General features: G+C 47.9%; 1 protein-coding gene across 1 annotated transcript; it reads right to left on the bottom strand.

Moving 5' to 3' along the window:
• Positions 1 to 75: 75 nt before the first annotated feature.
• LOC142581872 (uncharacterized) lies at positions 76 to 2,705 on the bottom strand. Its single transcript, XM_075691317.1, has 2 exons — positions 2,588 to 2,705; positions 76 to 2,321 (listed from the first exon to the last, which is right to left on the bottom strand). Exon 2 carries the CDS (start codon positions 2,153 to 2,155, stop codon positions 1,130 to 1,132), a length of 1,026 nt encoding a protein of 341 aa, XP_075547432.1. The 5' UTR covers positions 2,156 to 2,321; positions 2,588 to 2,705; the 3' UTR covers positions 76 to 1,129.
• Positions 2,706 to 14,098: the final 11,393 nt, after the last annotated feature.

The raw sequence follows: 14,098 nt of genomic DNA, 5'->3' as shown, positions 1-14,098 counted from the left end.
CGATCGCAACACGCAAGCTAAGTCCTCTCCACAGGGAGAACTGTTTTTTTAGCTATGCGTGGTATTTATTAAAAATTAACTGAAGGTACACTTGCCATTTTTATGTTTCAGAACAGAGGTTTCTGGTCGTTTTGCGAGTTTGGTGCTCTAAAACTTGCCGGAATAGCAAAAAAAAAAAAATACCTTGAGGTTAAATGTCGCATAAAACCGCACTTTTTCAGCTTATTCACGGGGTGCATTTCTTTTTGGCGAGGACTTATGCAGAAGAAATTGAAGCACGCTTTCTCGGAGGAACGCAAATGGCCACTTTTTCAACATTTGGTGTGAAGGTCCTTTTGAACATAACCTGTCATAATCCTTTGTAGCCGTAGTCTAGCTATGCATCTGAAACATTGATATGATCAACAGTGTTTCAACAAGGAGGAGCCAACGTGTTTCAACAAGGAGGAGCCAACGTATCGATAACAAGACTAGTCTTCGACTTTGTGGCCCTGACAAATACAAGTCTCCTTGTTTAAATTTTGCCTCCGGAGAAATATTTTGTTCAACCACTGTTAAACACTTGAAGTACCCATCATCCTGTGTACCTGCCTCGCTTAAAGCTTTGCTATGTCCACAGATAGCTTTGCCGAGAATGTTGTTTTTGTTGAAAAGCTTGCACGCAATATTGCACAACAGCTCGTTCGTCTACGGCGCACGATACATGTCTGTTCCAAGTAGAAGCTTTAGAAGGCTGCGCACCCTACTGCTTTTAAAATGACGCTTTCTTTGCCTCTTCTCCGCACTTTGCGGGCGCTGTCTGCTGGCTCCCGCTGTCTTGCCGTTTATATAACACTTGTGCCACTGGGTATGTGTCCGAATAAATAACTTGGGTCATTGGGCACATGTCCGCATAAACTTCTTGGGAAACTAGATGTTGGCAACAGAAAACTGAAGTCGGCCACAGAGCAGGAAAGTCGACATCAGAGGCAGCAGAGTGTGGAGAAAGAAGCTAAGTGAATACAATGAGATCGGAGCGTGTATTCAGCGACGAGCTTTGAGCTTAAGTGAAGTGAAGATGTTACAGTAAACATCAAATAAAGCTTCCCGTACAACAGATTCTCATATATGTGTGGGATCCGCCGAATATTTAAGGTGAAGTTGCACTGCGATGGTTCACTAAAGTAGCGGTATGTCGAGTAGTGATATCGGTACTTGCCAGCTCTTTGAGCGTTGAGTACATGATGGCAGAGCGAACGTCTGCCTCCGTACCATGAACACGGCGTTCACGGCATCTCTGTTCGACGCGGAGTGCCTTGGGCGGGATGGCCGTAGTAACGCCGTTCCGAATAGCGTCGTGCCCACGATTCGGCGTCTCTGTTTGCATAGGGGGTGCTTTCGCAATCGTCTGCGATTCGACCATTGTTACGTGCTCTGCTTCGGTAACGCCCGCTACAATTTCTGTCTGGTGTTCGGACCTTCCATTGGTCTTGCCTTCCATATCAACGTGCATCGTGGAAGCGGTGACGATGCCGGGCCTGGTACTGGTGGCGTCGGACGTGCTCGCAGATGGGATATTTCTAGGTGCGAGCGTGCGCATCTTACTCTTGGAAGTAGTGTCGCTGACGGCACGTTTAGACTTGTATGTTGTCGCGGTCGTATCGATGTCGGGCTCGTGCTCGGTCCTGGTGCCATCGGTTGTCTCCGCGGGTAGAATATGGCTATCCGCGAACTTGCCTTTCTTGCTTCGGTCAGCAGGCTTGCCAATAGAAACTTTCGACCTGAGCTGCTTGGCCTGATCCGAAGAATGTGAGGGCGCAACCTGGCCGGCTTCGGACCCCCGAGCTCGGCCCGACCGAGTGGACAAGCCGTGGCTCTCCTTAGGTTTGGGCTTTCGAGACGGCAACGACTGTTCAGGCGATGGCGGAGAAAGGACATTCAGGTCTGCGGGGACACCCTGCCGCGCCATGGACGGAGCCCTCGAGCGACCCCGTTTGCTTTTAGTCTTAGGATCCCGCGATTGTTCTTGGGGTGGTTTTGTGGTCGCCATCGCAGAGTCCAACTGGGCTGGAGATGCAGTCAGCTTGTCCAACGCCGGAGCCAATTCACCCTTTTCAGTGGTCATTGGGAGTTCGGAGGACGTCTCTAACGTCTTGTGCGTTGGAGATTCCTTCATGGTACGTGCGTTGTCTTCGGTATCATCGGTGACTCGAGGGCTATCGCTCAGTTCAGCATGGTCGGTTGCGTTCTGTTGCGTGTCCGTGACTGGTACAAGGTAGCCACGCGCGTGCAGTTCAGAGGTGCTGACTGCCAAGGGAGGCTGTCTGCCGCAGCTTCTGGGCCTGCAAGGAGGACGAAGTGTTCTATGTACCGCTTGTGCAGTGTTTCTGAAGCGCTCACGACTAGATCTAGCGGTCTGAATACGCCAAGCTGGAGCAGGTTGCCTCAAGTACTCTGGACCAGAAGCGCCACCGTAAACCATTCGTTCACAACAATGCGACAGCCACTAATGAAATAGACCTGCATGCTCAGCTTTCTACCCCATGGGCAACTAGTTCCTCTGAAACTGCACGTCTTCAGAAAGACGGATACAGGTCTTATGCTTTACCTTGTCCGCCTGCGCCGCTCGCCGACCACTTTGTCCTTGCGCAGAGTTTTGCAGAAGTGCTCTGGATTGCGCTCGGGGCTGTGCTCCGACGTGGCGGAACGATGCGTGCCTCGCTCTCGTGGTGTCTTCTTCTGATTCGCACGCGACCCACGCGGGCGCACTCGCACTGTTCCGTCCTCTTCTTCTTTCTTGGGATATTATTCTGAGATAGGAATTTAAATATCTGGATGAAGATAGCGCTATTTTACTTTTGAACGAAAAATGCTTAGGAGACCTGCTCCAACTGCTCCGAAAGCGGCAGCATTATCGCATGGAATACCTCTTAGCCGTCGACCCTTTTATTAGCTTTGCGACATAACCTTTTTGCATTTAAGGAATCTATAGGAATTAGGCTCATGACGCCATTCGTGTGGAGCGCTAGCATCGTCCATGGTTTCCGCCTATTGCCTGTCGCGATTTCATGAGTTTGGGTCAGTTATTTTGGTACGCGCCATTTGGTCAGAATTAAAGTGCAGCTTCTCTTATCAAAGATGTAGTACGAGCTCGTCGTCGAGTAATAAACCTTTCTTTGGCGGCCTTAACCGTAAGGGAATTAGCCATGTGACGAATCAGCACTCTTAAAGGCCAACTGCAATGAAATTTCGGACCGCGCAAAAAACTTAGGTTTGGATATATGTAGATACGTGTATGTAGAGATATGTCGTAGCATAAGAAAACGACAAACAAGGACAACGAGGACAACACATGGGAAATTACTTGTACTTACTAATTGAATTAAAGAAATGATAAATTAATGGAAATGAAAGTGGATGAAAAAATAACTTGCCGGAGATAGGGAACGATCCCACGTAACAAGGTAAAAGGAAGGACGTCATCATCATCATGATCCCACGTCTTCGTATTATGCGCGCGAAGTATACGGAGCCTCCGTGCAAAATTTGACGTTGGAAATACGAGCGGAAGCGCTACCAAAAGCGCGCAAAAATAGCCGTTCGTGATACCGAAACTGGAAAAAAGAAAGATGTGGTTGATCCCTCTTTCATACTATAGGTTAGAACACGGAAGTGAAACGGGTCTTCACAGAAGCTGTTGCATGTTTTCTTCGTGAACTCACGGTCCGCTTCAGCGAAAGGCGCACGATTTGCGGGCCGGCGACGGTGTTGCAGGCTTGCTTGGCGCGCGGCGTCCTGTTGGCTAGCGGCATTTTGATGCTGAGTCGCTTCGGCGAAGGTACAGTCACAGGTATACGAGAGCTTCAGCCCGGCTCCGTAATGTCTTGGGCAGCCAGTCGAGTTACGACGCGCTCAGCTTCAGGAATGCGAGTGGCAGAGTTAGCAGCGTGTGCCGCGAGCACGTTCTGCTTCCCGCTTGCGTGTCTCTCGCCGGAAAGCGAGATTCACCCGTCGACATCGTTTCCTTTCTGCGCCGCTTACCGCAGCATTTTGCTTAGGTGTTGCCATCGCAAGCGAAGCAGTAGGCGGCATGCAAGCATTGCTTATGCATGTTGAAGCTGCACGCCGTAGGTGACGAGGCGTCACGGGCTGATCGGACGCTAAAGACGAACCATGCGCAGAAACTGCTTCGTCGGCTCAGCAGAAGGCCTACACCGCCTACTCCAGGCTACATCTCGTTATGGCCACCAACATCCCCGATATATACACCTCCCTGGACATTACTGAGACCACTAATGAGGCTTCAAATACCTGTAATTACGAAGAATCTCACGTTTCTTCCATTGGCTTGAAGCAGCTCACCCTGTCCCACATATTGACATTACATAGTGCAACTGTACAAGTATATACCGATGGTTCGGTCACGCCATCTGCCACCACGGCAGCAGCATTTGTTGTCCCGAAACTTGGCATTACCAGGCGATTTCAATTTTACCACAAATCGGCATCTACGGCTGCGGAACTGGTGGCAATATGAAAGGCTGTCCGTTTTATGAGAACACAGACACCTCATAAATGAAGGATGTTTTGGAATGCCAAATCAGCATTGCAAGGGCTAAAATGCTTTTTAAAGAAAGGACCATATTACCTACTCGTGCTGGAAATCGCTGAACTTCATCACAGCGCCAAGCGAGGTGGCCACTTGATCACTTGTCCATGGATACTTCGTCATTGTGGTGTGATTGGAAATGAATACGCTGACAATGAGCCAAGATCGGCATTCTCTTCCTCTGATCAAGCACGAATTGCCTACTCGCCACCTGACACCAACTTAATGATCAAGACACTCATGCAGGACATTATCAAGGCATACAGAGCCCACGCTGACAACACCCACAGACGCCTACATATGATCGACCCAGAAGGTAAACTTTGTTTGCCCTTGAAGGTCACGCGGAGCAAAGCGTCATAGCTACGCAGGATTCAGCTGGGCGTTGCTTTGACGCGCCACTACGCACGCCTCATCGGCCAGTCGAGCAGCCCTGATAGCGAACAATCTCAGACGCCTGGAACGCTGGAACACATATTGTCGATTGTCCAGTATATATGTTGGAGCGAAGGACGCTAGATAATTACCTAGCCAACGTTGGCAGGCAACCACTGTCGGAGGAAGCTATTCTCGACCCATGGCCATACACTGAAACTTCAATGCGGACGGCTAAAGCGCTGTTGAAGTTTCTGCATGACACAAAACTAGACAAGCGACTCTAGTAGGGCCACCGTCTAACGTACACAAGCACTTACTACTTTTCTTATCATCATTATCCATCCCAGTACTTCCACTCGCCTTCCCTCTTCCCCAGTGCAGAGTAGCGGTCTAGAGCGCACTATAGCCCAGGTCAACCTTTCTATCTTTCCTATCAATAAAATCTATCTATCTAAGATTACCGACGCACTCACTGTCGGCGCTCGTTAGTGTCATCATACAATACTTCGCTTCACCGCTCCAAGATGGCGGAGCCATCCCTGTCAAGAGAGACCATATTTTACGCGTTCGCGCCGACGTCACATCCGTTACAGAAGTTTACGGTGCAACCCGGCGTAAAACACCTTCGTGAGAAAAAAAAAAAAACGCCGCTATTATCGCTCGCCAGAAGTAACGGATTACCTAGAGGGCGCGGCTCCTCAGCGCTGACATTCGAGATGAGGCGGCGCCTGTGGTTGCCCGCGGCGCAGTTAAATGTCTCGGAGGCGGCATGTTGGAACGTACGTCATAGCGTCGACCACCAAGTGGACGCGTCGTCTGTTTAGGTGGTATTTAAGGGCGGCTAGCAAAAAAAAAAAAAAAAAACTCCGCCATGTGGCTTTGCCAAGATTCCTTTAGTGCAATAGATGTATTACTCGTATACAAAAATAAATATTTAGTGAAAGTGAAATCTCGTTGCACAATTCCAGTCTCAATTCCAGTTTCAAGACTGTTGTCGTGTAACGCCGTCGCAACAGCTTAACAAGTGGAATCGTAGAAGCAACCGAGATCGCACGGGTAGATGATTGCGTCAATTGGCCATCAATGGCTTTATCAAAGAACGATCTTTTAAGAAGGAAATAGGTTTGGGCAAGTTGGTGGTTATCCATCGTAATGCAGGTAACATAGCGCGGTAAGGACGAGGGACAAGTCGAGGCAGGACAAACGCTAACTTTCAACTAAGATTTTATGACGGATCCATACCATATATATGCACCCATCCGAATCCGCAAAGACGAAGGTACACTGCCACGCGCAGACTATGTCAAGAATTAAAGATCGTTCTTTGATAAAGCCATTGATGGCCAATTGACGCAATCATCTACCCGTGCGATCTCGGTTGCTTCTACGATTCCACTTGTTAAGCTGTTGCGACGGCGATACAAGACAACAGTCTTGAAACTGGAATTGAGACTTGAATTGTGTAAACAACTCCCTTTTTTCGGGAGACGTAGGCATCCTGGTGCTTGGTAGTACAGTGTGGTTTGCGCATTCGCGTAGGGCAGCTCAACTTGCACAAACTCAAAAGATTTTAAGAGGAAACTTTAGTTCTGTATCTCCCATCTAAATATATGGCAACGGCGAAATCCTTTTTCTCGGCAACCGCTGCAACAAATTTGATCAGGTTTGTTGCATTTAAAAGAACAAAATAAAAATCTAGTAACTTGTGCTGTCAACTGTATTAATAAAATTGATAAAAGTTGGAAAACGGAAAACAAACTCTCGTATCAAATTTACAACTCTAATTCAGCAAAAAGAAGTTATATAATTATGCTGTAAATTGCACCTAATAATAACTTAAAGCGGACAAACGTGCTGCATCATATTTTGCTCTATGATACGCCATTAAGTGTGAGTTGCACTTTCGCAACACCCTCGTAAACATTGTAACCTCTTCGTCTGAGCCGTAAATTTATTCTCGACATTGTCCGCTTAGACGTTCTAATAGGTGCATTTCACAGAACTGCGACATCTAATTTTAGTGCAGAATTACGGATTCGTGTACTCCGTGCTTCTAAATTTTTTTAACTTGCCGATTTTCTGCTATTTCTGTTAAACATTTTGAGACCAACAATCAAAATTCTGCTTCCTGGAATCACTAGGTGGTAAGTTTTGCTAATGTACCAAAGTTTCGTGATCAGCTGCTAGGCCTGCGCTCTTTCAAAGACGTCTACTTCAGTATAAAGCCCTTTATGCCTACTTGCTGTAGGTCGCAATGTCCTCGTGCGAAGCTTGGGCCGTATACCACTTAAGTTAAAAGCCTTGGCCAGCGTTCCGGGTTGCGTTATGTTCAAACAACTTAAAAGCTTCCTGGGGTGTCCGTCTTGCTTCCGCCACTTTATACCTAGCTTCGGTGTTCGTGCGGGAAACGCCAAGAAACTTAAAAAGAACCGTTAGAGGTGAAGCTGGGGCCCGCTGCAGGCTTTAGCCCCTTCCGGAACATCAGCGTAGCCATTACGACATCAATGGTTCATGCACAATAACAGGACAGCGAACTTAGTCGTCTAGTATGAAGTTAATACAATGAGAAACACTTGCACAACACAGTTGCAGATTTATCTTGACAGAAAGGAGACAAATAATGCTATAATCAAAAGGAACAAACAAATAAACATAGCAAATAAGTTCTCTTAGTTTAACGTCCTCCAAGGAAAAAGATTACCGCACTACACTTATTTATGCGATGCAGCACTTTCTCGCGTTTATTTTTATAGCTCGAATAAATGGCGACGCTTCGTATTATAGTAATTCCGCGGTCTGGGTAAAATACCAACCAAATTAAATTACACTTGGTCAGCCAGCCCATCGTGCAATTAATTAAACTATGACTTCCTGCGTTCGAACGTGAAGATACCTTGCTGGCTGATCTTAATAAAAAATCACTGAATTTTGCATCGCATAACTTGACCTAACTGCATATCGTAACCTTATGTCAATAGTGAATAGCAGGTGAAAAATCTGAAATGCAAAAAAAATTTGTAAATTGTTTACTCAGGTCAAAGTGAAGCTAAGGTCTACGGGACCACGTAGCGGAGTACATTTTGTAATTCGAACTTGTTAACTAACGGTGAAATTCTAACACACGCTTAGGTTTTGGCAGATTTAAATGCTGTATTCAAGCCCCTGCAACAGTGAAACGCGGGAACCGTTGCACTTGTTGCCAGTTGCTTAGCAGCTGAATGTCTCAGGCGGTGAAGTCGACGAGGCGAATGCGAAGGAAAATTTGTTTGAGCAAAGATCTATAAGAATTACGATGCACACATCGAAGTGGCTTGACTTCGCTGTAGTCGAGATATTCCTCACCAGGAATATAGGCAGCAACGGGAACATTTGACGTGAAGAAACCGTCATTTAATAACTGCACTTCACAAACCGGCACGGACTCCACAGCGTATAAAGCGAAGTCAAAGACACTATGAAAATTTATTCGAGCCGCCGGCAATCGTCACCAAGCGCTTGCCGATTAACATAATAACATGAAGTAGTGGGGGGCTCCGGATTATTTTGACCACCCGGGTTTTTTTTACCATGCACCCAATGCACGTCACATTGGTGTTTTGCATTTCGCCCCCATTGAAATGCGGCTACAATGGCTGAGAATCGCACCCGCGACCTCGTGCTTTGCGCAACGCCATAGCTACTACGCTCACGGAGCATTCAATCAACAGTGTCCCCTGCGAGGAGCACACCCCACGCACAGGCGCTTACCGCGATGCATAAAAGCAATCTCTCCTCTTATAGTTATTGGTGGGTTCTTATGAAGAACCACGTTAGCTCCGGCACGTTAGCTCCGAGATGTGCGCTACATCACGTGACTAGTATACCACCGACATCGACGCAGCATTGTACATGCGTCGGCGGCTGCCGATCTGTCATTCTGAATCAGAATCACAATCAGAAGTAATTGTTAGAAGTTGGGTCACATTACAAATATTCAGTATACAGAAGGAGGTCCCATAGTCTAAAGCTCTATCGGGACCTCCTGTACCAAAACAGTTATGCAAGCTAACATCTCAAAGCAGCAGTAGCGTATAATAAGGTTGTACACAAGCAACAAGAAAGGAACGGTTACAGACCAAAATACAGAATTGATTACAAATAATAACAAGGTTTAGGATATGGTCAGCGTAGCATATCTCATGATCAGCAATTAAGGTATTTCGGTAATCCCGACAACATGAATGTTCGCTGTGTAATCTTGCTCTCTTTTACAGTTACTTCCGCAAAACAATAAAAAGTGAAAATGGCCAAATAGTAAATCAGAACAACAAGCGTCGTCACTGACGCCGACATTGACTCAAACAAAAACTAACAGATGCTTATGTCTTCGCCAGTCAGCATCCTTATCGGCTTCCATCGCTCCAGCATTTCAATGAGCGCGGTGCTGCTTTTACAGAAGCGAGCGCTAAGTGGTTTTATTGCGATAGCAATTACATAGGCACTCCAGGTGCATTTTTCCCGTCGTGTCGGCATCACCAAGATGTTCCGTATAAAGCCCAAGGGCGATGACACCATCGCCGCGCGTCGTGTGCTGTGTGTGCGAGTGAAAGCAGGCGAGGGAAACCGACGATCGCGCCTCAATATGGCGTGCGCGGAGGAGGAAGCGGAGGCCAAACGCGCCATCTTCCTTAACGAGAGAGGCCGTGGGGGATGGAAGGGAGGGAGGGGAGGCGGCGTTGTGCTCCGGCAGCAAGTGAGTATTTCTCGACCGGGGGCAAAGGGAACTGACGATCGCGGCTCAATCTCGCGCGCGATAGGCAGGAAAGCAGGGAGGCAGCGCGGAAGGGAGGGTAGGCGGCGGCTTCTACTCCGCCAACAAGTGCGCCCTTTGCACGGCCGCGCGCGGGAGAGCGCGCCGTATCCTGAAAGGGATCTGCAGAAGGCTCATACCTTTGCGCGCTGTGTTCTCACCACTCTTGCGTTGAACCGATAGACAGCACGAAGGTCACTTCGCTCGCTGCTGCTGCCGCGCTTGCTCATACCAGCATTTTGACAGCGAGTGTTTGCGCTCACGGAGTGTGATGTGTTTATGTTTGCTTGTACACGCTGACACCATGTTTGTTATTTCAGTTTGTAAAACAAATGTTTCCAACTTTATACGGCCAATAAAACGACTATCCTTACTTCGTATAGCTGTATACTAGTTTGCTATCACAATCGATGTTTCGCGTTTCGAACGACATGGTGAATTGTTTTCTTGGCATTCTGCGGCCCGCTACTCCCTTTTTTGCTCCGACCGCTGCAGTGCCACAAGTGGATAAACTCGAGCCGTTCCTCCACTGTGCAGGTAGCGATGACCAACCAAGAACAGAAATAAAGTACAATATTTTCAAACTGCAACAGCTCCCCTCACGCTGCGAAGAATAGCCCGTGTCTAAAAGAGAGATCGCAGTACTCAACTATGAGGCTAAGATTAAGTCAATACAATCTTATGGTAACCGTCATCCTTCCGTTTTAAATGTGTAAGCATTTTTGCGCCTACCCAAAAAGATGATGACAAGAACTTTATTGTTCCGCCAGGTAAGGAGGCCCCCTACTCCCCTTCTCCGACACACCGGCCTAGGGGAGGGGAGGCATGACCTCCGCGATTAGAAGCAAGCAAAGAGGTCTTGACTCTTGGCGGCTACTTCAGCCAGGCGGATGGCATGTTGCTGTGAAGTAGGGTTCTCGCTCCGCATCAGGGCTTCCCAGGCCTCTCTACAATTTATATTTGCTTTAGCCCCAGGGGAGCTCGCGTGTTTCCAGATTATGTGGTCGAGGGTCCCTCTTGCCCCACAGTGCTTGCACTTATCGTTTTCTCTATCATCTATGTGGATGTTGTGCAGACAAGTGGGCAGCTGGGCAGGGGCGTGTCCGACCGGTAGGATGGCTGCACTCTGTGGCACGGGAGGCGCGAACCGGTCCGCCAGAAGTTCCGCGAGGGCCTCTTCTGCTGTAACGGCCGCAGACTTCTCGAGACACAGGCTGCGCCGGCACATCATCGCCTGCCACCCGGACAAACGGGTATTTCTGGGCCGGCCTCCACGGACTGTTCCACAGCACGGCCTCCTACGAAGGGATGCCTCCTTGCTGCTCCGACTGCGAGTTGACTGTTATTGGACGGCAGCCCGCCGGCACCGCCTTGGGAAAGCCACCTCGCCAGCCTGTGCCTCCTGTGGTGAACCAGAGACTCTGGAGCACCCCCTGCTGGCCTGCCCTGCTCACCTGCAGCACCGCGGCCGACTTCTGCAAGAGTTCCACCGCCTGGGGCTCCCATGTTTACGACAGGAAGATATCCTCTTCCCCTGTCGTAATCAGCTACCAGCCTTCCAAAGTGTGGTCGAGTACCTCGACTCGCCGGGCCTCTCGGCGAGACTATAGGACATTTCTACAAAGACGGATGACCTGACGGCCATCCCACCACCTCGGGCTTCCTGATGCGACACTACTTCGCTTCCATCTCTACGACCCTCTACCTTTCTCCCTCCTACCATCTCTCTCATTTAATACCATACCCTCCACCCTGCTGGCGCTGAGCCGTGCTCCCGCATGGATTGCAGAAAATAGTGCTAGCCTTTCCTCCTTCCCCACAAGAACTACTTCTCTCTCTATCATCTATGTGAACATGGTATGCCCCATGGAGCCGCCTGACTGCCACAACATGGACGAGCGTCGGCAAAATTATACGGAGATTGTCGAAAATTATCATTTACGCAGGAGGCTGGTGGCACCACCGGAGAAAAGTAAACAATAGAGTGGCAGTCGCATGGCGGCGCCTGCAAGCTCGGAACTTCGTAAATCCAACGAGAAATTTGTCTGTCACGTAACACAGTGAAAGGCTCATACCTCCGTAAGCAAAAAAATGCAATGACTCATACCCACGTAAGGCAGAGGCTACAAGTGCTAAACAAAGTGAAGCGAGCAGTGCATACACTCATAGAAATCATTCGTACAACACACAGAACAGCATATGTTTCAATAAAGAACAAGCTCAATACAAACATCCGAACCATCATTAAAGCACTGCATACCCCCCTCAGCAAATGTAGCGGTGGTTTTGCAACGGCTTCGCTAAATTACCCTAATTCACCTTGATTAACACGAAAAGTCGAGGGTTCGGGTGCCTTAATTAGCTCTATCTTAAGTAACCGTGCTTAATTAGCTCTAACTTAGTTAACACCAATGGTCGTGGGTTCGAGAGCTGTAATAAACTCTATCTTAATTAAACCTGCGTTATTGTGTTCGCTATGGAACATGATAAGAGAACGACCGATGAGGGCTGATGATGATTTGTACTGGCCGGATCAAGTTCCATAACATTGATAACGACACCGGGCTGCGTGTAGATGAGCAAGTGGCACAACGCTTACGCATACTTAGACAACTACCAGAGAAGTTTCTGCTTTAATTTTTTTGTTGAATACTTTTGCCAATCTTCTCATGTGGATCTACTCGCATTTATACAGTTCTGTGCTAGGAAAGAAAGAATGTCCCCGCGCGCGCTTCTACGTACTTGCTTGCTTCCTTTAAAGGGTGCTTTGCTGTAAGATAAGTATGCAATGTAACAAATCCGCTAGTTGTTTAAGCATGTATGCCCACATGAGTGCACTTCCACACAGATGTTGATCATGTATCGTACGTTATAAAGAAATAAGAACATGAACAGAACATAAGCCTGTTGCAAATCGATCCACAGCAAGCCTGTCATCGTGTGCAGGAATTCGTACAGAAGAAACGACAGAAGCGGTTGAAACTGCTATGAAACTAAGATGGAGACGTTTTCTCATGAAAAATTTTTAAGCTGCTTCGTGAAAATTTCGCCAGAAGGACGAAAACTCAGACCAGACGATGAGTACCTGGTAAACATAGGCACAGGCTCGCAAAGGCTCGTAACAACGCATGTTATCACATCTGTCGCCAGAAACATAAATGTTATTTCCATTTTCTCTCAGAATATGAACAATTAGACTCAGAACCTGCGCTTGATGAGCCTTTTCAACACGCCTGGCAATGATTCGACGCTGCCACGGGGAAAAACAAAACACAAAAAAACGTGGCGACTCAAAAGTGCACAAGCAATGACCTACTTCTGTCATTGCATGAGACGAAAGTTCCTAGAAGTCCTATACATAGACTGATTCCGCATTAAAAACAAGTAAATAAGTAAAGAAAGAAGTGAGAGGAGACAAAACGTAATAAAGACTTCACAACCCACAGAATACGAGTCCGGTGACCACATTGCTGCGCTTCTCTCAGAGCAACACAAGCGAAACATTCTTTTCTTTTTGCGCATTAATCGAGGAAGGCATGCAATCCTGTTTCCTAGGACCTGCACTCGCACCAACGCGGCGGCAAAAGGGCTTCGGGCAAACAGCGAGGAATGACGGCGAACGCGGCGTCAGCGTTTTCTTCATCCACGTTTCGCTCTGGCCGCACTTCCTCGAGGAGGAATGCATAAGTTAGCGACCGTGTCCGAGCCCCGTGTACGTACGGGGACCGCCCCGGAGCGCTGATTGCAATTTGTCGCTACTAGAGCGCCGAAATGAACTCTTGGACGAGAGCGGAGCCGTGCGAGTCGCTGAGCCTCAATAAGCACGCTTTTATTCCCTGCAATTTCGCTAGGCTGTTTTTTGCCCCCGTGACCACTTTTGTCATTTCTAATTTCTTCCTTTTCGGTGTCGTCTGGCTTCTGGTGATATTTTCTTGTGCCTCCCTCACTCTCTTTCTTATTCTATATTCATAATTTCGTTTTGCAGGTTATCCTCACTTTGCCTGTGTCCTCGTTGCCGCTTTATTTATTTCTCTCTCTCTCTCTCTCTCTCTCTTTATTGTAGAAGCGCCTTCTCACATCAACTGGAAACTCCTCCAGGCATGAAAGCCTCAGATGCTTCTTCTTCTGCTTCTTCTTCTTCTGCTTATTTATTTATTTATTTATTTATTTATTGCGTTGTCGCCCATTCCTCAACATCTGCAGTAGCCAGCAAGCCAACAGTACATTCAAACGACGCGTCGAAAAACCATTATCCCGTCGGTCTGTGTTGAATGCTTCAGCTGAGGGAGGACAGAGAGTGATTTTTTTTACAGAGAAGTCAGGTAATGAGGACGACCTACTAC

The sequence above is a fragment of the Dermacentor variabilis genome, chromosome 5, assembly GCF_050947875.1.
Source record: "Dermacentor variabilis isolate Ectoservices chromosome 5, ASM5094787v1, whole genome shotgun sequence".
Taxonomy (NCBI): domain Eukaryota; kingdom Metazoa; phylum Arthropoda; class Arachnida; order Ixodida; family Ixodidae; genus Dermacentor; species Dermacentor variabilis.
This window is presented reverse-complemented; position numbering and strand designations above follow the sequence as displayed.

Excerpts from the sequence above, each read along its gene's own strand:
- LOC142581872 (XM_075691317.1), bottom strand. The coding sequence starts at position 2,155 with ATGAAGGAATCTCCAACGCACAAGACGTTAGAGACGTCCTCCGAACTC.